Genomic DNA, 27,018 nt, shown 5'->3' with positions numbered 1-27,018 from the left:
CTCGGGCGTGGCGTGGCCGAGCGCGGTGATCCCGGCGCGCGTCAAGAAGCTCAGCTGGGACGACGCGCAGGTAACAACACTACAGAATTACATCGTCCTAAACAACCACATTATTTTGAACTGAAATGTAATTTTAAAATATAATTGTCAGGGTGAGCCAGAAAAGGAAGTGAACGAAGCGACAAACTCTGCTGTGACTGAGCACATGAACCTCACCGTGTACTTCTGAGCGACTCACTGCAGACTGTCGCCGCTCGGAGTGAGCTGCCAGCTGCAGACGTATTACTGCGAACTGCGCAACAGACTGCGTTGCAAACTGCGCTGCAGACTGCGCAGTGTGAGTTATTAAAACGTGGAACATCCCTACATAAGTTTAAGAAACGATTGGACTTCAGATGTGCTATTGTAATTATATGTACAAACAGAATTGATAATAGTGTAAGTGGAAAGTCTTGCCAATTTTACTGTTTTTTAAATCTACTATCGTTGTAATATAGAAAACGACATAAATGTGTATTGTCAGATAAAGAATTAAATCTTAGAATCCGTTGATATAAATGGTTTACATAAAATTATTTTGAATTATTTGTTTATATAGATACTATAAATGTAACCAAATATTAAACGAAACTATACCAAATGCGTTTGTCGGAGGTTGTTAATTGTTTATACAAGAATTATTATACTTATTTGTAATAATATATTGTAAGTACGTAACTTGACGATGTAAATACATACAATAAAATATTATAAAAAACTTGTTAGCTTAACTATTCTGTAGTTTTTTGTATTACAGTAATTCAAAATTCTTAAATTAATTTTTTTTAAATTATGTACTTTACAAATTTGGTTTAATAAAACTTGAAATTTCTATTCTAAATAGAGAATAATCTTTAAAAAATGTAACCGTCTGTAATTATTATTACTCCTTTCATATGTTGTTAGAATTATTTAAATTGTTATAAATTTCGTTACTTGATTGTGTTGTATTATTTCACCACATTTTTAATTGCCATATTTTTCAAGACACACGCCTCCCATCATTTGAAACTCACACAGAATATTCTGATTAAAAAAACTTGCAATCATCATTTTCACAGGCGTTTTAAAGATTAATCGTGCTTTCTGTGTCGTTCAAATTCAAATTAATTAACTTAGAACTTCACTAACATCAATACATGATAAATTACTTGAAAAGGATACTTAATATAATGAGGCAACTTAATTCTACAACCACATTCACTTATTTGCATAACATCCTGGTATAATATGCATGTTTATGTTTTAAACGTTTTATAGCATATTTATGTTTGTTTACAATTTAATGTAAAATTGGTTTATAACGACGGTGACAATATTTCTTTATTGCTTCAGTACATTCCTACATACTCAACAAATACTAATTTAAAAATCATAAACCCGGATTAACTTGAATATTGTTATATATTTCTTTTAATTATATCTGGTAGTAAATCCAGATTAATGCCAGAAAGAAGAACGTTGATAAAACTAATTAGTTGCATTTGTTCTCTAGATAGAGTCTAGGATAGTTATTCTACAAAACAACAAAACAACATATAATGAACAGACTGAATACGAACATGAAACTCTATGTTCTAAATTCCTTATCGTTAAAGTCGTAATCATTGTCATAAACAAAAAAGTCTCGTCAGCAGAGTGCGCGTGGGCAATGTTGTTTACATGCAAAAGTCCGGAGAAACGCTCTCTCCTCAGAGCCGACCTTGCACGAAAGTCGTTCTTACGTAATGCACTCTCACGCCGCACGACGACTGGGAAACCAGTGTACTAAACTATGAGTAGTATGTATAGGGAGGGCCTCATAGGGCAGAGAAACAGTAGCATCTAATAAAGAATCAATGAGATAGTAAATTAAGTAAATTAAAGCATTTTAACAGCTTTAAAATAAAAGCTGTGAAATGTAAACCTTATAGCACTTAAACAAGACATGCTGAACAATATTTACTTGAGATAAAACATTCTCCTCGTAGCAGATTGTCAGCACGACAGAACACTGATTGACTTTCAGTTCAGCCGTAATCAGTATCAGTTAGTCAGTCGCCAGTCGTCGTGAGAGACGCTTGTGCTGCGTTTTCTCACGGAAAAAGTGATTTACGAAGTTTACGCGCTCTTAGTCTCTAGGAATTTATTACAAGTGAGTGTTTGTGACTTTCTTATTATATTTCTGTATTAATTAGTGTACATTCTTCATCGATTCAAACGTATTCAAAATAAATTACGATTTTTTCGACGATTTTTGTTATTGCTATTGGATCTTTTAAATCGTATGAACGTGCCCTTAGTTTCTAAATTATCATTACAGGTATTTTAAAGTGTATAGAATTGATTTAAATAACTTTTTTAATATATCTCAAGACTCTCTAATCGTACTCAAAGACTTAAGTCACGTCTCATATAAATCTGTGTTCCCTCTATAAGACAGTTTTGAATTGAAAAGAAATTAAAAAACTGAGTAGAGAAAATCATTATGGTACCGAAAATTATTATGAATTGTTCTAGAAGCAATATTATCATGACGTCATGAATAACAAATTGGTATATTTAGATTAGTATCGGAGCAAAATCAGATTTTGTGAATAAACAATACATCATGACATTCGCGAAATTTCAATAATTCTTTCATTAGTTTATTTCTCTTTCTCATTTTATCTGATTATAATACGTTATCGGTACAGTCGTACTTCTTGGTGTTTGTGTAATCTTCGACGATAGCACTTATAGTGAAATCTCAGCAATTCACGAGACCAAAATATATTCATTGAGAGTTTGTTGGAAGTCAAATTAATCTGCAAGAAGAGTACCTACTATTAAATCCCCGCCTTTACTTATTTTAATATTTTTGAAAAACTAGCTTTCATCCGTAATTCTGTCCGCGTGTAATTAAAAAAAAAAGTAAGTAGCTTATATATTATTCCAGAGTATACTCTACATCTGCGCCAAATTTTATCGAGACCCGTTCAGCCAAGCTACAAAATCTAACAAACATCAATCGATTTCAAATTCCCTATTTATAATATTAACTAGTAAGATAGTAAAATTACCAATTTACATAGATTTAAAATTTTATTCTTTCGATAATGCGTATTATTTTATGTGTATATGAAAAATTGAACAGAGTTTTTTCTTCTTATGTCAATATTAGGTCAGTATAGATTTGCAAAAGATACCAAAAGAGATGGCAATCGCGGAAGTCATTCAACTGGATATTATAAATATCGAGTGTTCTGTAGGGTTTGCGCTTATCACGACGTGTGTACATCTTCCTAGATGATATCAAGATGTTTCAACATTTTTACGACAAACAACAAAATCTTGTCAATTCTAAGACTTATCTAAATCTTGGTGTGATCGCTGTAATGTCGAAGACATCTTTTGACGTAGGTACTTATGCAAGTTATCTATAATGTTTTTACAACTAACATAAATACTTCTTATAGCTACCAGTTTTATACAACCCCAAGCATAACGCAGAAATATTTATACCAGAGTCAAAGTATTATTTTAATATGATTACAGTTAAGCTTATACGATTCCTGAATTTAAAAAAAAACCTATTCATTTTCTATAGTTAAAACTTACAGCAATAAATGTGTTCAGAACAAAGAAGTTTGAAATATACTCGTAGCAAATGCCTAACCTACAGCCAGGCAGATTGTAGATTTATTGTCCTTTTTAATTTGGCTGATAACATTGATATCTGTCTGCAGAACTAAAAACAATATGAAAGTAACATACTCGTATATGTTACTTATTATTGGTACATATTCGGATAAGTTATCTACAAGCAAAAACAATACTTCTAAGTGGTTTATCTTAAACCAATTTAGAGATATAGATTATATCTTTTGTTCAAACATTTTCTACGTTTCAATATAAATTATAACACGGTTATAATAATCGTAATCTGATAAAGCTGAAATAATGATCTTAACAATGGTAAATATAGCCTAAACAATGCAAATATTGTTTTTGTATAAACTTATATCTAGTTCCACATTGAAAAACGTGAATTAGTCCAATATGTAACTGCTCTCATTCATTTGTTTAAAATTACCATTTTATGCGGGCTATTTTCGTCGCCTTTTCAACTTTTCAACAGCTTATTGATAGATTGCAAATCATACGAAACCCTTTAGTTATATTCTTGTTATGTACAATGTGAGTAATATCTTGTAGGAAAATCCTCAAACTTCTGCAATTATTAAACGGATATAGCAAAGTGTGCCGCGCGCTTTCTCCTTACGTAAGGAGCGCGTCACACGTCGCAATGCCACCTCTGTTGATGCACGGACGTGTTGTAAACAAAACTGGCGTGCAGATATTAGTCATTAAAGAAGGATATGTCATTACTGTCTTCATCAACAAATCTACGAGTACAATGTCTACATCACAGTGCCACAATAAAATAAATGGGAGTTTTATGATAGAAATGTAATAGGTTCTTAGATTATTGTGTCGTCTATGTAAATTCAACTACAGCTAATTATTAGCTATTTCTGATGACTGCACAATATTAAATTTGCTCTCTAGCATCACTTCAAGATTTGCCTAAATTCGTATCATATTGTTGTTTAGATATAAAACTTTAATGTTTGACTCTTTAACATGTTTAGCGTCGTTTGATTGTTGAGTAATGAATCGTTATGTGTCTAGTGTTGCTATCGCTGTCGTGGTTGTTACCTCATCGGCATCGGTCGGAACTGAGCCGGCGTTACGTTCACGGTCACGCTTCAATATTTTGTTACCGCATTATTACTTGTGATCAATGTTATCCGCATTTACTGTGTACATACAGTAAGTGCTTTGGCCTAGATCCAATATGCAAAGGTAAAAGCGTGCGGTGTGAAAGCATCGAAAGTTAGTGGAACCAAGCCTTAAGGTGTTTGCGATTCACGCGAAAGCGATGCGTTAGATATATTAACATTAAAAATGAGTTAAACTTCTTAGTGATGGTAAGAGTGCGTTCTAAACCAGAACGTTCGATTTTGTCCATACAGATGGCGGTATCAGTAGCTGCGTGCCTGTGGCTGGCGCTGGCGTGCGCGGCCTGCGTGCGCGCGGACAACTCGACGTTGGACACATGCGAGTTGGACGCGGGGACGCCGGGGCCCTGGTCCGCGCTGCTCGAGGAGTGGACCCTCACCGCGCCCCCCTACAACGACAGGCATGGTAATGACATTGACACTTGTACCATTACATAAAAACAAAAGTTGTAATCATTATTCTGTTAGCTTCTGAACATTCGTCGTTGTAATTTACTTAGCAATAAAATGTATAAATCAAATATCTTTAGGTCGCATCATGGCGCTACCACCGACAAAAGGCTACTATGTATCTGAGCGTATCGACGGACCCCTGATGCCCCCACCGCCGCCTCCCCCGCCGCACGGCCCGCCCGATGAACACAAGCCTCCGGGACATCACGGACCGCCAGGTTCACCAGGACCCCACGGGGGCCCGCCCCCGGGCCCACCGAGACCACACGGTCTTCACAGTGTTTACGACGACTTGCCCCCCGACACCTACCCGCCTCGTGCGCCGGGAGGAGGCATGCCCCCGCCACCCCCCGGCCCGCTGAGACCGCCCCCCGATTACAACGAATGGGAACCCAACGCGGCGGGTGGAAAGATCGTCAACCGGCCGAATCCATACGACAGCTTCAGGCCCAGCTACGTAAGTACAAGAAGTTAAATGAATTGATAACTTGGCTACTGCAGAAGAATGAATAATTAACACATTTTAAATCAAAAGTGTAATCCTGATTACCCAATCTTGATCAATATTCGTGTAATGTGTGCAGGCGGTGCCGCCGCAGAACTACCGTCCGCAGCGGCCGGCGGCGGACCGTGTGGACGCGCCGCCGCGCAAGCAGGTCTCCGAGACCGACCTCTACCTGCTGGGAGCCATCGAGAAGCTGGTCTATCGCGTCGACCTCATGGAGAAGCGTCTGCGCAGAATGGAGGAGAATGTGCACTATTTGGTCGCCGGAGTCGATGCCAAGCCAGGTACGTCTTTTACTCTTCGCCCTACACAAATCACATTTCTACAGTGTAGCATGTGTTACAGTGCCGTGTTCCTATTACAGAGCCATGCGCGGCTAACTTCACGCGTGTGGGCGGCGCCTGCTATCACTGGTCTGCGCAGGCGCTGGACTGGAAGGGTGCCAACCTGGCGTGCCGCAAACTGCGCGGCGCGCTACTCGAGCTCCCCGACCCTGTCACCAAGCGCCAGCTGCTCGCCGCCGTGCTCGCAGACAAACATCTCAGAGGTAAAAACTGGAGATCCTTAAGTGAAAAATATTTTTGAGTTCATAAATAATATTTGGCAATATTTTAGGTGACGATTTATGGACTGGCAGCAGGAACCCGGGGCTGCTGTGGATCTGGTCACACTCGGCGCGGCCGGTGGAGGGCAACAGCACCGGCGGCACCAACGGCACCAGCATCGCGGGCGAGGGGCGGTGCCTGGCACTGGCGCACGACCCCGCGGGCGGCACCTACCTGTACCGCGGCCGCGACTGCGCGCTGCGGCAGCGCTACGTCTGCCAGAAGGAGGAGGACAAGGAGAAGCTCAGCAACGACATCCAGCGCGCCGCGCGAGTGCTCAAGTCAATGAACGATAAAAAGGATATAAAAATCTACTGGAATAACAATTAAGTCAAAAAGCGTCTGTGTCATATTTATAGTAAATTTGTAAACTTTTCACAGACGTGGAGAAATAAACTGAAATCCGCCTGCTTCATGTGTATTTAAATTAATAGAAATCTGATTTATACCTTTTATGATCAAATACTTCAGCAGCTATTCCACTACCACCGCAGTAAAGTTCTTCGGATCTAATCTGACGGATTCTTCAGAATTAGAAGGTGCGCACTGCTTTGACTAAACTATCGTACAACTGTTTACTCTTGCTTTGATTCCTATGAATTTATATGGAGGTGCGCACTCTATTACATTTTTACTTGTGCAATAAACATTTGAGTTAGCTGCGAAACAATCGACAATCGCACAACCAACGTGCGATTGTTTAGTCAAAGAGGTGCGCCCGCACTTAGAAGAGTTTAGAATTCATAGGATGTTAAGTTTATATTGAGTGTGTAAATTATTTAAAATTATAGTGACGATTAAATTCGTCAGGAAGTAGTTGTAAAACGTGTACACTAATAAAGACTGAAATTTGAAAATAAAATGAAACCAGTGTTTTGTAATAGCTTATAATTCTATAATATTTACAAAGTTAGATAAGAATCACAACAAAATAACTTATTCGAAATAAATATATTTATAGTTGTGTGCGAGGGGCGCGCGGCGCGCGGACGAGGACTCGCTTTCTATTTGAATTCGAAATTTTGTACAACTAAAATACGATAAATCGTAATTTGATTTTACTAAGTGTTGCATTGGGATGTAACATGCGAGCACTTGCCGCGGCACACAGATAGACCTCTACAAATTTTAACGGCTTTGAGTTGGCACGTGGGGTAAAAGAAATCTCTTCTTTTACAAGTGCCAACTTAAATACCTAGTATTTTTAGATTTATTTGTTAGAGTTCCATCTTATATAACTTAAGTAATGAACCCTTTAAGAACGAGGTCGAGGCGATTTTTTCATTTTAAGTTAAATTTGAGACGGATGTAAAAACCACATCGGCCGCATTCTATTCGCAAATATACAAATGTACAAACAGTCAGCTGCATAAAATGTATACATTTAAGATACAAAAAATTGTATACATTCGATTTCAAAAATATACGTGTGTCCACTTCCGACAACATACATAAGGACAAGTGTATACATATGGACAAGTGTATACATATGGACAAGTGTATACATATGGACAAGTGTATACATATGGACAAGTGTATACATTTGGACAAGTGTATACATATGGACAAGTGTATACATAAGGACAAGTGTATACATTTGGACAAGTGTACACATATGGACAAGTGTATACATATGGACAAGTATATACATATGGACAAGTGTATACATATGGACAAGTGTATACATTTGGACAAGTGAACACATATGGACAAGTGTATACATATTTTTGAAACCGAGGGATTTTACAAGTGTCAACTTTTTATATGTATAGATATTTCCAGCTGAGTGTAGCGCGTTGTGCGCTGAGACTAGGCAACACTGATCTATGGATTTTTATAATAAATAAATAATTTGCAACTGTATATCATTTTAGTCTTCGTTAGCATTTGTTGAAGCCAAATCAAACAAATTTAATTAATCACACAAACAAAACAAACAATATGGCAAAATGATTTGAAATTTCCTCAAACAATAATTCATATTTTAATGTCAGAAAAATATCAAAAAAACTATGAAATGCCATATCTTGTACACAAAATCATTTGAAATATGATCACTGACTAAAATATAATTTATCAAAGTATACAAAATTAATATTTCTGCGAACAAAAGTTAAAGAGCGAGTTTCGTGTATTTCCGAGTAAATGTGAACATAAGGCTATATTCTATTTACATAACATATGTAATTCCTTAACAAACAACAAAAATGTAGTTTGTACAAATGTTATTTTTAATTTTTCAAACCAATTTCAAAGATACAAAAAACTTATAAGTAAGTTTAAATATTACTTCAGTACATTTTCACGTGTTTAATTAATATTCTATAGTAATTTAGTAGTTTATTGCTTCAACAACCAATCCGGTACATATGTACTATACTCAGAGTTAAAATCGTCTTCCTATATATATTACAAATACAACAGTCGCGATGGTACATTTCTAAATTATATTAAACAAATTGTACGAGTAATAATTCCTATTTATATACAATATGCGTATTTTATGAAAGGCACGCGGCTCGCTGCTACCTGAACGTCTAATCATATTATATTAAATATTTTAAAACAAACTATTACATTAACAAATGATACAGATATGTCGAATATTAATCATTTTGAACTCTGAAAGAACTCATTTGAAATGGAATTTAATTTTTCAAAGAACTCATTTGAAATGGAATTTAAACATTGAAAGAACTCATTTGAACTGGAATTTAAATTTTGAAAGAATTCATTTGAAATGTAATTTAAACTTTGAAAGAACTCATTTGAAATGTAATTTAAACATTGAAAGAACTAATTTGAAACGGAATTTAAATTTTGAAAGAACTCATTTGAAATGTAATTTAAACATTGAAAGAACTAATTTGAAACGGAATTTAAATTTTGAAAGAACTCATTTGAAATGGAATTTAAACTTTGAAAGAACTCATTTGAAATGGAACTTGAACTCGAAAAGATCTCATTTGTGATTGATTTTAAAATGGTTGTAACTCAGACTCTCTCAGTGTATATGTAACTTTGAGGAACTCATTAGCAAAGAGATGGTGTGTTCAGTTGAAGTGGAACTTGAACTGGAAGGGGCTGCCGTGCTGGAAGTGGTGGAAGGGGCTGGCGTGCTGGAAGCCGTGCTGGCGCTGCGCCTCGGGGTCCAGCGGGTCCGTGCCCGCGTCGAACTGCGCGCGCTTCTCGGGGTCCGTCAGCACCTGCACACGGACATTCTCTACATTTATATCATACTTTCAGAAATATATGCGAGAATGTTATGGCCGATTTTTTTACTGCCATACTGACAAAGTCGATAGTAAAAATGTTTATATTTCAAAATAGAAGAGAGTAGTAAAATAACCCTCCTCTACTGTACAGGGAGGGAGAGGGAGAGAGAGAGACAGTATGTGTACCTCCTTGGCGGCGGCGACGTCGATGAACTTCTTTTCCGCGAGCTTCTTGTCGTCACCGTGGTAGTTGTCGGGGTGCCACTTCTGCGCCGCCTTGCGGTACGCCTTGATGATCTCCTGCTTGCTGGCAGACCTGCGCACACACACACACACACACACACTCTTGTTATCACTTATTTAAAGTTACGAGAAATTTTTTACATGAAAAAATACATTCTTAGTAGTATAGTTTAACTAAAAAATCTCGTCTTGCACTATAATATAGTGACAGCGTTATTTATTCATGAGCGCAATTCAAATAAGTGGAAAAATCGAGCTGTTTCCAGAATGATCACAGCGACATCTAATGACGAGTAACGAAATTGACATATAATTTTGAGTTGAAGCTAATATAAATGAAGGAACCTTTTAACGCCGAGTATCTTGTAGTAGTCTCTCTGTTCAGCCTGTTTCTGCAGTTTCTGCGCCCTGCTGAGGCCGTCCTTGGCGCGCTGCAGCCCCTCCTCCAGCTCCAGCGCTTGCTTGTACGACTGGATCGCTGTCATACACAAATTTACTATTGTAAATAATGCTCTTCTTAGAATAGCGAAGGTGGAACTAAGTATAATTTTAGAATGGGCAATTATCATTAAAATGCCTTTTTTATAGACACTTATTAACCCTTAACTCGATAATGTTCAGTGTGATAATTAACTAATTTAAATAATAATTCATATGTAAAAATATTACTACTAAAAAAAGGTTGTTTGTTACAAAAACTCCATCAAAATAGGGGTTAACGGTTTTATGGCTAGTGAATACATTCATTGAATAACTAAAAGTGTACATTTTTAGATTATTTTAGTAAAAAAAAAAATAGAGCAATATGTCAAAAACGTAATGATCAATGACGTCATATGTCAGTGTGAGGTGTGAGGTGTGAGGTGTGAGACACTGACCGTCGTCGTACATCTCGAGGCCGAGCAGCGCGTCCCCGCGGTCGCACAGCACGCGCGCGTCGCGCTGCAGCGCCAGCGCCGCGCCGCACGCCGCCACCGCCGCCGCGTGCTGCTCCTCCTGCACACACACACACACCACTTCACTGTCTGCTTCACTACCAATATATTTAATAATCCTTTATTTATATAAACAGTGGTAGTGCCCGCTTTAACATTTTAGCACTGCAGGGCCGGCACGCGCCCAGTAATATCACAATCACACAGAAAACAGCCGTGAAATGGAAGCAATTCCGTGCTTCGTCTGATGAGGTGCCGGAGGCCTAATTAAGGTCCCTTTCTCTTTACCACCCTTATCTTATAAGGTGAGGATGGGAAGGGAAAGCGGATTTGACGGTAGTAGAGGTGCATAGGAATGGGAAATGTACTCTTTATGTGCGTCTCCTCTGTCAGATAAGGGTAGGCTACGCATCTGGACACACTTTGAAGGCGAACACAACGTGAAAGTAAGAAACACTGTGACTGTGAAACTCTCTGCAACAGTGAAACATGCAAGTGAGTAAAAATGTGAATGTGGTGCACAATGAGGGAGCAAACAACATTATGAGCGTGGAGCACATTATGATCATGGAATCCATTGTGAGCGTGGAACACACTATGAGGTCGGAGAACAGAGAACGGAGAACAGCCTGCTAAACTCACTATAAAAGTAATGAGTTGCCGCAGCGAACAAGTGGACATACCTTGGCGTGGCAGGAGCAGAGCCAGCGGTTGGCCTCGAACACGACGAGCGTCACCTCGTCCTCTATCTTGAGCAGCTTGCTGGCGCTGTCGACGCAGCGCGCGTACTGGCGCGCCTCGCTGGCTTGCTCGCACGTCGACACCAGCTTGTCCACCTGCCGCACCTTCTTGTAGAACGGGAAGCACTTCTTGTGCTCCGGGTCCAGCTTCAGGCACTCCCTGATCTCCTGCAATTGTACATTTATATTAACTATACTAAAATAATTAAAAGTAAACATACATGTTTTTGAATAACACTATCTTTAATAAAAAGCTTTACACTTATAAGACGCTTCACACTATATTTCCATGCTATTAAATTTAAGGGGAAAATAATTTGGAAAACCTTCAAGTGGGAAAGGTACCATAAACTACAAGCTGACATTAAGAAAGTAAGGTTGCCATGGTAACGATTGTTATCCAATGTTAAAGTTGTCATTTTTTCATTTGAATTTTGACATTTTCAATTGATAATTTCGGAAATCTAAACAATGAAATAAAGTTTTTTATAATTTTATGCGAATGAAGCTGCACGGGATCAGCTTGTTACCTAAAAATTAATTTCCAACATCCAGAATTAAGAAGACTTGTGATTTAAGAGTATGAAGAAAGTGTCACCTTGAGTGCATCGCTGACGTGTCCGAGCTGGTAGAGCAGCGTGGCGAGGCGGTAGTAGCCGTCCGTGCTGTCCTGCTGCAGACGGTTCACTGACCGGATGTCTGACACCGCTGAGAACAGGTCGTTCTGCACACACACACACATTAAATAAATAAATGATACAGCAACTGTAACAGAACATAGAACAAGAATAAGTCATCACTTATCTCTACTTAAATTATTATTTATAGGAATTGGTTAAAATCTTCCCCTTTCCTCTTCCAACAAAACTTTTCAACCTTAAAAATGTTACTATACCATACCAATTAATCTATTAACAATTGGAAACAGTATTCTCACCATTGCAATGTAGCACTCAGCGCGCAGCTGCCTGAGCTGCGCGGCCCAGGGCGAAGTCTCCAGCAGGCTGGTGGCGAGGTCGGCGGCCGCGCGCTGGTCTCCGCCGCGGTAGTAGGCCTCCGCCAGCCGCAGCTCCTCCGCCAGCCCGTCCATGGCGTGGTACTGACTCACCGCATCCTCGTTGTACGGCTCACTATATGTCTGGTGGTACATTGTACTCATTACCCATACATCAAATTTAATCAACTTTTGTATATGTACTGTATAATTATTTAAAATTTCCTCTAAATTACAATATTCTACAAATGAAAATGTTACTTTTAGGTGTGAAATGTTTAAATTACTAATATAAAATATAGTATAGATGCATGAATGTTTGTTAGAAAGTACATCCAAAACTGCTGTACATATCTTGATGAAATTTGTAGATGTAGAGGATAGTCTGGAAGAATACATAGGTTACTTACTTTGTTTTTTAATTTCATGCAGGCATAGCTGTGGGAGAGTGCTAGTATTTTCAAAAAATAAATCTCCATACTTACAACTTGTAAATAATCTTCCTTAGCATCATAATACTTTGCTAACTTAACATATACATTAGCTCTGTGCAGGCGAGCCGCTGTGAAGTCTGGCTTCAGCTCCAACACCTACAACATATAACACCAATTACCATCTAAAATAAATTAAGTTGCTTATGTATTTCTTGAATTTTGAAGAATTAAACATACCTTAGTAAAGTCTTGTAGAGCAAATTTAGCTTTACCCAATGCATAATAAACTGTGCCCCTTTTAAAATATGTGAGGTAGTTGTTTGGGTCCCCCTCTGTAATATAAACACATACAAATTAAATATAATCATACTAAAATGTATATTGCATCATATCTCACAGTTTGCGGTCAGTAAAGTTTTGATAAGATAATAAAACTACAACAAAAAATGTTACAGATATGGGGAATACAATGTTACATTCAACATAGTTATGTATGGAATAATTATTTCATGTATGTTACATTAGATAAGAGATCTAATATATCTCTGATGAAGTACAAAATAATAATATTGAAAGGAAATACTTCAAAAAATGACCGCGAATATAAATAAACTGGTACATAGAGCGATGTTTTTGTAAATATAGATACAGATTTAACCTTGAACTGTTAAATGGTTAATAATTGATTGCAAGATATTGAGGAGTGCATTGGTAATGTGACATACTGACCGACAGCCGCATGATAGTGTGTTAGAGCGTCCGAGAGCTGACCACGAGCCAAGAAATCTCTCCCCAGCTCCAGGTGCTTATTCACTTCAGCTTGCGAAGCACATTCTGAAACTTCATCATGAAAACATTTCAAAACACCTCCCACACATTTCAAAATAACATATTGTCCGTAAAAATAAAACCAAACTTACAATCTAAAACTACTTCTAACACTAATAAAACAAGGCAAGGAGTGATTTTGTTCCAGTTTACATTTAATAAGTAGTCCATTATAATTTAATTATAGCACTGCTTATATCACAAATTAAAGCAAATCAGTTCCAATATAAACTAATAAACTAATTATTTGACAGAGCTACGATCCATCTTTCCTTCGTCTCTTTTCGTGGTCTGTTCTGATTGGTCCAAATCAGATCATCCTTGTATTCTCAAAGACAGATGCGTTTTAAAATTATAAGTAGGTGAAGTCGATTTTAAATGTCTTTTAGCCAAGAAGAGAAAATTCACAAAATATATTTATTTGAGTTTTCTTTTCTAGTGTAAAACGTTAACTTTAACTTTTTTTATAGAAACGAGGAAGCAGATTTTGATTATTTTACTGTTCCAGTAATTGCCAGTGATATTTTGCAGAACAGATAAAAAATTAAACAAAAATAAACTACTAAAGTGGTTATTAGACACTTAAAATGAAATATCATATCTAAGAAGTTATTCGTCTAAGGCGTCTCTTAAAATTGCTTGAATGAAATATAGCTAATAAATTATTAGCTAAAGATATTTGATGTGTATTGTTGGATAGGAGTTTGGAAATAAAATAGATTAATATGTTTTCAAACGCTAGTTTTGGCTATTTACTTTTTAAAGTGGTTAATGTAATATCTAATATTAAAAGGACAATTACATTGTTGTAACAGTTGCTTGTTTTATAAAAATTAAATTGGAAGTTTTTTAGAGACGTCATTTTTTTTGACAGTTATTTGGTAGAGTTGCAGTTTCTTACATCTGGCAACATCGCCTTTCTTTCACTTCAACAAATAAAAAAGTGTCGGGTTAGTGTTTAAAATTTGTGATATTATTACAATTATTTCTATGTTATTAACAAAAATAAAGGCCTAAAGATAAAGTGGTTGTATAATTAAATCACGTGGAATATAAAATTATGTTGGATAGGCCGTTTTGAAGTCGATTATTTCAGATTAACATAGTCCTCAGATGTCAACATAACCTAGTTATTCCCAACTTAGAGGTTAACTTTACGATTTTTAGGAATGTCTGACGCACCGTCGACAGCGCCTAAGGCGAAAGCGCCTAAAACAAAGGCTCCTAAGGAGAAGGCCGCCAAGGCTGCTCCTGCGGCACCAGCAGAGCCCGCCAAGGTGATCCGTAAAGTAAACTCCAAACCCCGTCATGGCAGACTTTACGCTAAAGCTGTCTTCACAGGATACAAACGTGGTCTTCGTAATCAACATGAAAACACAGCTCTTTTGAAGGTGAGTGTATGAAATTGCTATAGTTTGTGTTTTATGTGCAGTTAGTAAATACATTTTTTACTGTTTTTGAATGGTGTGATTCCGCTTAACAATGTTTGTTAAGTTAGTGAATGGAACAAGTTTATAGTGCTCTAAATATTTTTGTACTTTTAGACAATTACTTTAATTAATATTTGATTACGGTCTTATTTTATAATGATTCTACAAAAGCGACATGTATATGTTTAATGAATATATTTTTAATTGACATGATGCCTATGACATTTGAAACCTGAAACAACAATGTGGTCAAATTTTCAACTGATCTAAAAAACTATTTATTATGTAAACAATGTTAGTTTATGTGCATTATATGGTTGTTTTCAATTTCAGGTGGAAGGTTCTCGCAGCAGAGATGATGCCATCTTCTACGCTGGCAAGAAGTGTGTGTTTGTATATAGGTGAGTTTACCTGTTTATTGAGTTTAACACAATTACCTGTAATTGTTACATTACTATGGTACCTATGCTGTAATGATAAATTACTTTAAAGCACGAAAATATGATGACCCTTCATACAGTAGTGCAGAAACAGGCACATTTGATGTAAGGTGTCATACTAAATGGTGTTATTCCAACTAGTTTACAATTTTTTTTTAAAATCACCACTTTTTAAAGTACCCCCTTGCCGTATAACATTCTCACTGTTGACAGCTCCAGTCAATGCAATGTCCATCTATCAGTTTGAATCAATGACGTTTTATTTAATTTGAGTTCCAATTTATGTTGATCATTTATACTATTGGCTTACTGAGTGATTGAATAAAATGTAGGGCTAAGAAGCGCACAGCGATCGCGGGCGGTCCCCGCGGCCAGAAGACGAAGCTGCGCGCCATCTGGGGCAAGGTGACGCGGCCGCACGGCAACGCGGGCGGCGTGCGCGCGCGCTTCAAGTCCAACCTGCCCGCACACGCCATGGGCCACAGGATACGAGTGGTCAGTGCGCCTTCCTACCTTACTTATATAGCTAAAGTTTAAATGACACATTAGTTAGCAGCGTGTATGCAGCTGTCATATCATTTTACTAATAATGTATAAGGATATGACTGAATTGAGAGAAAAGATATCGGTTGTACATCCTTACTAGCTTACTACTCAACTTTGGATGGAACTAAAAAAATAAATCGAAACTATTTAGCCTATGTGTTCTTGCAAACAACCATTTACATGTATGCCGAATTTTATATAGATCCATTTAGCTGTTCAGGCTACAAACATCCAGCCATCCATCTAAGCTTTTGCATTTATATTGGTAAAATGCCACCTGGTGAAGCCAGGGCGGGTTTCTAGTAATATTAATGTAAAAAGATTGTGTGTTTGGATGGATGTTTTTGAAGGAATCTAAACGGCTAAATAGATCTTGATGAAATTTGTTACAAATGTAGAGCACAGTTTGGAAGAACAAAGTTTCTAATAATGTAAAAAAAAGTATCGGGTTTACATTGTAAACTTGACATGTTTTTCTTATTTATACATGATTTTAATTGTTATTGTAACATGCTACATATAAAATATTTCCATATGATGGCAAGACATTTGAAACCTGAATTAATTTCTGTGGATCAATAATTGACTGATTTAAAACTGTCATTAAATAATTGTCTAATTGTCATACTGTTTTTTAACATGCAATTTTTCTTTTATTTCAGATGTTGTATCCATCAAGAATCTAAGAGATCACCCGTTTATTATTAAGCCTTAAAATAAAAATACGCAAAAAAAACAACATTTTGTTTCACTTATTCCTTAAAAAACAAGCTAGTCAGGATTATTCCCAACCGTCACACCGCTCTGTCCCCCACGTGAGAATACAGTTTCATCCATCCCACCTCTTACGCTATCACCAGTAAGGTGACAGATAGGACCGTTATGAAATAAAAAAGTTCCAATCATCCTCGTCGCAAAAGGTGGGACGGATGAAACATTTTCTTATCTGTTCCTATGTGGGGACAGAGCAGAGTGACGGTTGGGAATAATTCGCTAGTCAAAGGAACATAATTAATTGACAATGGCTCATTAAATTTTATTGAAATCGTAGATAAAAACAGTCCTGTTAATAAGGGTTAATTGTAGACAAACCACGAAATTATATAAAACTGAATATAGAGTCCTAAGTCACATTACAAAAACATTAGCTCTGCTTTGACTATATAGTATTTCATTTAGTTTTATCTAGTGATTTTATAAATTAGTTCAATATGGAACTCGGTTGATAGTTGTTTTAATCTTCCCAAGTACGTGTCTGAAAAATATTAGTATTTATGGAAACACTAGTTCCGAGTATATCCAGTACCTCATGTCAGTAACACAAGCTAACCACAAAGTATTTCCTATCGTGATGTGTCTAACTTTAGCTAGGTTATTTTCATCCCACATTTTCATTACTTTAGCTATGAATTAATGACATTTGTAGATATGTATTTAGTTGCCGTTGCAATAATTTAAAAACCCAATCGACCACAATCATAATTAAAGTAATAGCGTAAGATACAAAGGTCTTCATCTAATTTCCTGATAAAACCATTATTTTATTAAATTTTACAGTTTTAAAACATGTAACATGTTACCAAACCCTATCCTGGCATGTCTGGTTAATTTACAGAGACAAAAACCCCTAGTTTCCTAATGAAATTAGTGCCTATAGATTTGTAGCAGCTAAAGATTCTTTATCATTCTTATATGATCATTGCAGAGAGTAATTTATGAACGCATCAAATTATCAAAGTAGATTTTACTAGAACGTGAGGTAACTATAGGCCATTATGAATGAAATGTAATCGACGGTAACGAAGGTGCATATTATGGTTATCAGGTATCTCAGAGGAACATGACAATATGATTACAGATTACATAAGGTGAGCTATGAATAGAGATGCCTGATTATCATAATTAGTTGGTAATTACGTGCACAGAGACTTCCTTCCGTCAACATTTCCGCTTTTCTGTATGGTTAATTTATAACTACTGGACATTGTATGGTATGTCACTATAAGGTCGCGCGCACACCGTTGACTAAACTATCGCACAACTGTTTACTCTCGCTGTGATTCCTATGAGCTTATGAGGTGCGAACACTATTCGATTTTTAGTTGTTTAACTAAAAACTTAAATTGGTTGCGAAATAACAACTGACAACAGCACAACAGTTGTGCGATAGTCTAGTCAAAGACTTGCACCCGCTCTATTTGTTGAATTTTCATTTAATTTTTAAACATGTAAATAGAAACGAGAGAGAATTAAACTTTAAAAGTAATTTATCTATTCTATTAACACGATTTTAGATTTTTTGCTATATAAGCAAATTAACATACAATGAAACTAAAATATATTATGGAATTATGAAAAATAGGCAGTACACGATGCATGCGACGTGACATGCGCACGCGCGGCGTCATGCGCGCTACCGCACTGACGCACTGCAATGAATATGAAATTAAAAAGGTACAAATTAAACAATCAAAAAAGGTTAATTTAAATAACATCTAAACTCACGTATATTTATCTACTACTTTCATCCATCTGTGGCGAGTGACGTGTCGAATGTGTTACAAAACTATAATACACAAACAATGAATCAGACATAAGGCATTAAAGATTTAATTTGCATAGGGATCACCTTAAACAATACAATACGTGTGCAGGCTTTAACGTAGGTCTGTCTTCTGTTTGCTCCTGTATAAAAGGGAATTACTTCCGCAAAGGAGATAGTGATCTCTGATTATCTCGCTGTTTACTCTGAATCACAGAGTTGCGCGACATGCTCCTAACTTTATCTTACAACCAGTGACAGAAGCGCTTTATCTTCACACGAATGGATCGGCTTCGTACAGAAGACATACATGAAGTGGAAGCAATTCCGCGTATTGTCTAAAGAATGTGTGTGCTGGAGCCCTAGTTTTAAACCGTTTTTCTTATAATGAAAGAATAGGAAGGGAACGGTGGCGGAGACGAAAGAAAAGAGGGAAGTATCCTTTTTATACCCATCTCTTTCTCACTGCTTGTTTTTGTTTCAATATAAAGTTTTAGTATGTTAAATCTATTGCAGCAAGCGCACAGCATGCCACAATTGTCGGATATCATTAATATTCGTAACGTAACTTGTATGTATATATGGTTCTTATAAATGTCTTAATCCACAGTCACGTGTTGGTCCGTGTGCATTCTGTAAATATGAGAGTCGATTTATTTAGAAGTAAATGGTCGAGCTGACAGTAATTTGCAAGAAAAACGATGTACATTAAAGTAATTGCATTTAGAATAGTTTCTTACCAAAATTGTTAAGGTATGAAAGAAATTTATTTGTTGTATCACGTGTATATATTGTTTGTGCGATTGTTCATTTAATATAGATAACAATCTAGGCTGCAACTTTAATCTCATTGTTAAATCATTAAACTTATACAAAATAATAATATGAATAACTTTGACTAAAGTTAATTCTCAAAGAATTCATTAAAATGTCTATGTCCCTTTCGCGAGCTTACAATTTGTATGGAATAAGATACATGAAAAAGCAAAGATTAAAATATCAGGTTAACGACTGTTGAGGACGATGTCCCCGGGTCGACGGACCGATGAAACTTATGTCGTTACATTTGTTATTTGATATCATAAGTGTAGCGTATTGTGATAAGAAATCAAATTATCGTAAAGTGTTTTAGGACAATATTTTAATGTGCCGTTTTAGTTGCACTTTGTTTGTAAGATTGTCGAACTGACGGCAGAGATACTGAACAGAGCGCACTGAATTATTCTTGCGTTGTATTTGCGCGTGCTGATATCAAAGAGTTTATTTATAAGATTGTTGCGGCAGGTTATGGGCACAGTGAGCGTTGATTAGTAAATTGCGTCACAATTTAAAAATAGAATCAAATTTTTGCGTAAATTTATTTCATCTCTTTTATTGGGTAAACCCAAGTGTGTCCAGTAAAACGCTTTTTCATTCGATTAGTCTTCATAAGACACATTATTGATGCATACGCAAAATAAAGGAAGATAGTCACACAAATTGCGGAAGTATCGCCACGGTGTAATTTGCTTAATGCGTTCACATGAGAGCCGCCGTGAACCGCCACGCCTTTCACATCACCCCGGCGCCCCCTGTACCCGGCGCCGGAAACTGTTCAATTGTTTCAGGATGACATATGTAAACCGCGCGATGATGAACATGGAAAAAATTGACAAAAAATTGAGTATATTTACTAAAATATACACCGAGTACTACTGGGAAATAACATTAGCAACAATAATCTATTACACTGAAAATCATAAAATCGACGGCAATTTGTATAAACATTTGATTGACGGATAATCTTGTAATGACATAACGAGGGGGAATCCCCATCTCATCGGGCAACACTCGGCTGAATTAAGATATCCACTGTGAATACGTGAGGCACGAAAGGTCATTTGTATTATACGAGCGACAAAAAGCCAAAGAGTCTAAAGATAAAATTAATTTTTTAGTTATCAAAACGAAAATGACAAACTAGGAGTAGTAATAGTTGAAATCGCATTGACATCAGAAAATCTATTTTGTTTGGCGTGTGAGTTTCCTTTTATTTATCTGTATCAAATAAATCCCGCTATACACGAGTCGTAAAGCGCACCGCCACTAAAGCGTTGCAAACTTTATGATTGTTATAAAAAGCAATCGATTACATTTTAGAGTCGCCCAGCCGGCGCCCGCCGCCTTTCTTCTCTAGTTTTATAGCATTTGCGTTATCAATATTTTTAGATTTCAGATCTTGTATCGTATATCTTCACACGTGAGCAAAAGACAAGACACGTGTCCATATTAACATATGGGTACACTTTGTCTATATTGAATCCTTGTCGGTTATAAAACTGCGCACAGGTTGTGTCACGTGTCACGTACAGTCATGGAAATTTGCGGTGTTTTTACAGAACAATTGCCTCGTTCTTTACAAGGATACAAACTCCGCCTCTGATAAATAAGTAATAAGGTAGCAGTAAGTTGAGCAAACGACGGGATAATAATTCAAACTTATTTAAAAGTTGCGTTCTATTCGGCAATAAGGTTGTATGATGTCGTTTTAATGCATAAAAAACGTTCAAAAAGTTTTTAAGCGAAACAGCGCGATTTTCCTCGACTGTATCCCACGTGCGGTGCTCCTGTCGGAAACAGGGACTTGCGAAGAGTACAGCGGTTATTTATAGAGTCAAAAGTATGGGCTACATATATTAAATTTTCTATTGACTTAGCGATATGTGGGCATAAATTCGTTATAAAATGTTCATACATTCTAACCGATGCCAGTAAAATATTAAGTATATTGAAGTACAGAAACAGGTGCGTGATTTATTAAATATCTGAATATCCAATGATACGTAAATTCATTTTTGTTCATAGAAAGATGTACAAATGTTTATGTGTCTTGGGTTTTCAATAAGGGCTAATTTACGCTTATGTAAAGGTGTTGCATATACAAATATCTTTAACTGTAATGTCCACTTTGATAAAAAAAAAACAACTTATGTACTCGTAGTTATATCTTAGGAGTTCGTAATCTACTTCTTAGATGGTTACATAAATGCGAAGTTTGTATGTCAAAATATACTAACAGAATACTTAATTAAAATAACTTAAAATTTTTGAGGTTATATTGAAGGCGTGGTTCAGAGCTTATTGGAAAAGTCCCGTGTCCCATATATAGCACACGTGAATATTTTAACATTCCGTCGCGCGCGTTTATTGCTTGATATGTATTACGTAACTCTTCTCCATATTCATTATTTCGGACATGAATAATCTGAAAGTTCTAGACTATTCTGATATAACAGACACGTAGCCTCAAAGGCCCTGCGGCGTTAAAGTTTCTGGCATTTCTATTGAGTTTACATTTAATTTTTTAAGGTCCCTATTGAGTAAGTAAGTGGGTTTTAATATATGTAAGAAGGTGGCAAATAAGCAAGCGACCGCTAACCAACACATCTCCTCCAACAATTCCACTTTCCCTTCTCATTCTTACCTTATAATAAAGTAAGGGATGGCAAAAAGCGCTAAAAAGTAGTTTATAATTAAAACGAATAAAGATATTCAGAGAGTGATCACGTAATTATTCTGTCGATATAACGTCAGTGCTCGATGAAATTTTGACAAGCTCAGGGCGAGAGCTCGAGAAGTTCTTCGTCAGCGGAGACTAGGACTAACGAAGGCTGTCAGCCAACTGACTATTAAGAGGTCGTCGACACTTTTGACTTTACACCTCGTTGAGTTTTATGAATAAATTAATAAAGACAATATTGTTGAGCGATGTTTATACACGTAAATAAATACCATTACTTTCACGAAAAAATTTTGCTATATCGAAATATTTGTGTCTCAAAATTATATAAACGAACAGTATAGAAGTTAATACAGGTGAGTACTTTCGATAGAGCAAAGAGTAAAAGTTGAATGGAGTCGCTCGGTGTCGAGTTACGTGTAGAGACGTAGGCGTGTTCATTTTGCCGATGAATGGCCGACAGGAGGACACTAATGGACAACATGCGATGTGAATATAAGCAATTCCCATTATGCTACATTTTATCCATTATTGGCTCATGTTCTCGCTTAATTTTAGACTTACCTTGTACAGAATTTAAAATATGAAATGTTTAATCGCACTGTTGCAGAAGTAACCCATCACATCACAATAATAACTTTTTTAATATTACTCGTCACGCATCATCGCCTAAAAATACAAAATATGCAATATTACTTTCAATCCACTTTAAAGAAATATAAAAACAAAAGGTTAGATAAAACATAAAATGTAAAACAAAAGAATTTCGTGTTTATCGTCTATCAACAAACATGGAAGATAATTTATGTTTTATTTCATGCAACTCTAACCTACGCAGTGTTCTTAAAATATTTGACCTTTCGATAGCGAGGAGAATGATCTTTACATTATCTACTTACCCTCGTATAATATTCATTCAATTAATTTGTGAATGAATAGCTTCATAATGAACATTAAAACATGCAGGGAAAATTCCGTCGTGCAACGGATTCATGAAAGCTCGGAGCTTGGGAAAACGCGAGCTTACACTGAATGCGAAGTTTCAGTCGCTGCGGGCCGTTGTGCGGAGCGCTCGCCTCTTACGTACAGACTTCGCTGCTTGTTATCGTAACAAAACAACTTATAATTATTTTATTAGGTAAGTACAGTTATCTGAAAGTCTATATCACTCGATTACTTTAAAGGTGTGGTAAGAATGTAATAGAATTGTATTTATTTATTGCAATTCATGTAAAAAATCGTTTTTTTTAAAATAGTAAATTGCATTTATTTTGCCTAAAAATTTTCATATTTTGCAAGATATTTTAACCAAATTAACAAACTTAGTATGAAGTGATAGATAGGGTTGTGCATACGTGATTACTCATAGTGTAAAACCCACAATCGGGGCAACGAAATAAATGTTAGGGTAAGTGAATAGCGGATGAATTATTCGTAAACTTATGATCGTATCAAGAGTTATACACATTGGAGTTCTTTTGATATATTTGGATATTTATTGACGAACAATTCATTTCAATTGGCGCAAAAGTACGATAACACTGATAAGTAAGAAATAAGCAAACAAATCTAATGTTTTACCATTAAACAAGGAATGTAATAGGTTCCTTTATTTTATAGCTAACGTACTAACAAGTTCCGAGAAGTTTTATTTACCTTTTCTAAGAAGAAAACTTTAGCTATAAAGCACCATTGGCGGCGTGGTCGGAAATTTAGAGCTTTTTGTGAACCGATAAATAATCTTAAATTCTTATAGTTCCGCTAGTAAGGGACTCCCGTAGTGTAGCTTACTTGTACTAAATCTAAACTAAGAGGATAACTTAATTGCTTTGAATACGCCATGTAATAACGTTTTTTTAAAATTTCATTCACAGATTGAGAGCTTAATCTTAAATCTTCATAGTTAAAGTTAGTTAATGAATAATGAATTTCAAATAGCTTTTGTCTTCATGACAAAACGCTGAAAGCTCTTAACAAGTTCCATTACCTTTAAAATCACTTTAAAGAGAATATTAACACCTGCGATGTTATTTCAAGTTTTACGTAAACGTTGTCTCGCGTCGTCTGTCTGTCTGTACATTAGCATATTACATTACTTATGTATAAATGATACGTTTATGTGAAAATTATGTATCCATATATGAATTAGGTATAATACTAATTCCACATTTATTCAAATCCTTATAACACCTAAACAATTTTGCACGTCAATTTGTAAGTGACTTTGTTCGATATGGAGATTGTCGATTTACAATTCACTTCGGCAAATTACAATTAGTCATTTGGAAACCATGATTTGTTACATTTTTTAAAATAATTTTCGTGTATGATTGTGTGGACTCGATCAAACATAATGTTAATGTAATTTATTCTTACGGTAAACGAGCAGAAAATTATTGAACTGTAAAAGATTGCTAGTTGACGTTAGAGGGCGACGGTGGCGACACCTACATGTTAGTTATTTGAATATTACTTTCATAAGAATTCTATGTTCTTCTAGGTTAACATTATTATTATTTTAATGTGTTGCTTTTCATTTGGTTATCTTTTTAATATAACTAGCGTACGCCCGCGACTCTGTCCGCGTAGACTTAAAAAAACAAAAGTGAGTAACCTATATGTTCATCCAGATTATCCTCTGCGTCTATGCCAAATTTCATCGCGATCTGTTCAGCCGTTTAGGCTACGGACTCTAACAAACATCCATCTAAACTATCGCATTTATAACATTAGTAAGATAGGCTTCTTAATCGACGATGTCGTGAGGGTCAGTTAGTATAGAAGGAACTAGAATAGTGCTTTAAATTGGTTGTATTATTTTATGAGGACTAAGGAAATAGGTATCGTGGTGAGTAGATACGAAAGGCGGGGGAGGGTACGTGCGGGGTAGAGACGGCTTTCTGATGACATCATACTAGTAAACTAAATGCTTTTAGTTTTATGGCTATTTACTATTTAATATAATCACTTATTTATGTTTTCTCGTAAGGAAGGTATTGTGATACATTACTACTAGGAATTTTCCAAAAGGCTTTCTCACTTATTCGAATTTTTCTTGCATCGATTCTTTCTTGTTTCAATAAAATAAATCCTCAGGTAAAAATTATGTAAGTTTAGTTCTACATATGCTTGCTTTTACGTTGTACAGTTTTATTATTTAATCTAACATTATAAAAAATTATTTCTATTATTTTTAAATTAAGGACCCAAGCTAAACGTGTCCTCTCTCGAACAGGATGATGGATGGTTGGACAACTTCAAACGATTAGGTCGATGATATCAAACAAGACAAAATTAGAAATTATAATCGATTTTAATCCTTGACTCATACGAAAAACATCTTTATTACTACCCCACTGAGGAGATTGGTGTCTACCCTTTGTTGGGGGTGACTAAGCCATAGTTAACCCCGCTGGCCCATTGAAGGTTTCACACAAATCCGATTTTTTTCGCAGATATGTGCAGGTTACATCGCGATGTTACTTTATGGTAATAACGTCGGTTAAATATATTCATAATAATATTGTTATATGAATGAATGAATTCGATACTAGGACCTGTCGATTTAAAGTCAAGTGCTTAACCCCTGAGCCATCAGAACTCTTTTTCAAGATGCCGTACTTTGGTTTAAAAAATATTTTTTTTTATTGTATCTTGTCAGTTATGGCAGGTCGCGTGCTACTGGCCAATAACAGGGCCCTATCTATCTCAAAGCGATTCAATCGTTTTACTTTGGAATCCTAAAAGCGTTTAATAAATCAAAAGTTTACCTCAAGCCAGAGATAATACTATAGATAAATGTTTTCTACAATTCATTTTGGGTTTTTAAAAATCAACTAAATTAGAATGCGATTGTTACAGTTGTCGATATTCCAGCGACCGACCTTGGATCGGTATTTCTAAAATTATCCCAAATCGGTGTACAATATTAGCCCACTTAGCTTATGGTCTATTATTTCAATTTCAATCGATCAAACTATTTCCTTAACGATATTTGACCGTCAGATTTTCTTTTGTTTCGTATGACCTATTGTATTGACTCTATTCCTTTCTGTGTTGTAATTATCTAAAATAATATATCTGTATGTAAAGGACCGATTTCAAAAAATCACAATTAAAAAGCTACACATATTATCACAAAATAGGGCTATATAATAAAGTAGCTGTTGCTCGCGACTTAGACCACGTAAAATTAAAAAAAAAATACAAAATATAGCCAATGTTACTCACAGATAAATTACCTTTCTAATGGTGAAGGAATTTTTATAATCGGACCAGTAGTTTTTGCGTGTATAAAATACAAATCTTTCCTTTTTATATTATGGACATGAAGAAAATCGGTTTGAAAACCAATTTCTTCAATGTCTTATGATACATATGGAAGACAGAAGTTTAAATAAATTGTTTTCAGTAAGTTACTATTCCTCTATATAATCGTACTTTAGACAAACAACGTCCTTGATTGTAACAAAGTAAAATTGCAGTAAATATCCTGCGGTCGCAGTTTTATTTTTATAGCTCATCGTGAAACGTGATTTTTATGTCACTTTGTGTTGAAAGATTATTATGCTGTCTGTATTGCATTTGATAGCAAAATGTACTGGATATATAGATTTTTATTAACTAAACTAATAAACTAACGAGATCGAAAATTATTGACAACCAAAAAAAGAAAACCACAGTCATGTTTGTTTTATTTTATGGTCTACATTATTTGATTTTACTGCTAAATGTAAAGGTAAGTCTTGAGTTAATTTGTATTACAGCTATTTAAAACGTGAGTGAAACAGTAGTTAAGAGAGTCGTT

General features: G+C 35.9%; 3 protein-coding genes across 6 annotated transcripts; 2 read left to right on the top strand and 1 right to left on the bottom strand.

Moving 5' to 3' along the window:
• The first annotated feature begins 2,077 nt into the window (after positions 1-2,077).
• On the top strand, positions 2,078-8,228 carry LOC106111188. Of its 4 annotated transcripts, none has more exons than XM_013293202.1 (6): positions 2,078-2,173; positions 5,037-5,208; positions 5,333-5,712; positions 5,840-6,044; positions 6,125-6,307; positions 6,376-8,228. In XM_013293202.1, the coding sequence occupies exons 2-6, from the start codon at positions 5,037-5,039 to the stop codon at positions 6,693-6,695; spliced, it is 1,260 nt and encodes a 419-aa protein (XP_013148656.1). In that variant the 5' UTR covers positions 2,078-2,173; the 3' UTR covers positions 6,696-8,228. The 4 variants fall into 4 exon arrangements, with proteins under 4 accessions (XP_013148656.1, XP_013148658.1, XP_013148659.1 ...); XM_013293204.1 differs by lacking the exon at positions 2,078-2,173 and adding an exon at positions 4,400-4,470; XM_013293205.1 differs by lacking the exon at positions 2,078-2,173 and adding an exon at positions 4,456-4,477.
• Positions 8,229-9,190: 962 nt separating this feature from the next.
• On the bottom strand, positions 9,191-14,162 carry LOC106111187 (dnaJ homolog subfamily C member 3). Its single transcript, XM_013293201.1, has 11 exons — positions 13,847-14,162; positions 13,656-13,766; positions 13,164-13,258; positions 12,978-13,082; positions 12,436-12,636; positions 12,097-12,222; positions 11,442-11,666; positions 10,702-10,819; positions 10,169-10,301; positions 9,767-9,896; positions 9,191-9,571 (listed from the first exon to the last, which is right to left on the bottom strand). The coding sequence occupies exons 1-11, from the start codon at positions 13,923-13,925 to the stop codon at positions 9,419-9,421; spliced, it is 1,476 nt and encodes a 491-aa protein (XP_013148655.1). The 5' UTR covers positions 13,926-14,162; the 3' UTR covers positions 9,191-9,418.
• A 453-nt stretch (positions 14,163-14,615) lies between these two features.
• On the top strand, positions 14,616-16,909 carry LOC106111249 (60S ribosomal protein L35a). The gene is made up of 5 exons (XM_013293275.1): positions 14,616-14,704; positions 14,922-15,145; positions 15,518-15,585; positions 15,957-16,119; positions 16,833-16,909. Exons 2-5 carry the CDS (start codon positions 14,924-14,926, stop codon positions 16,854-16,856), a joined length of 477 nt encoding a protein of 158 aa, XP_013148729.1. The 5' UTR covers positions 14,616-14,704; positions 14,922-14,923; the 3' UTR covers positions 16,857-16,909.
• Positions 16,910-27,018: the final 10,109 nt, after the last annotated feature.

The sequence above is a fragment of the Papilio polytes genome, unplaced genomic scaffold (assembly GCF_000836215.1).
Source record: "Papilio polytes unplaced genomic scaffold, Ppol_1.0 DF824180.1, whole genome shotgun sequence".
Taxonomy (NCBI): Eukaryota; Metazoa; Arthropoda; class Insecta; order Lepidoptera; family Papilionidae; genus Papilio; species Papilio polytes.
This window is presented reverse-complemented; position numbering and strand designations above follow the sequence as displayed.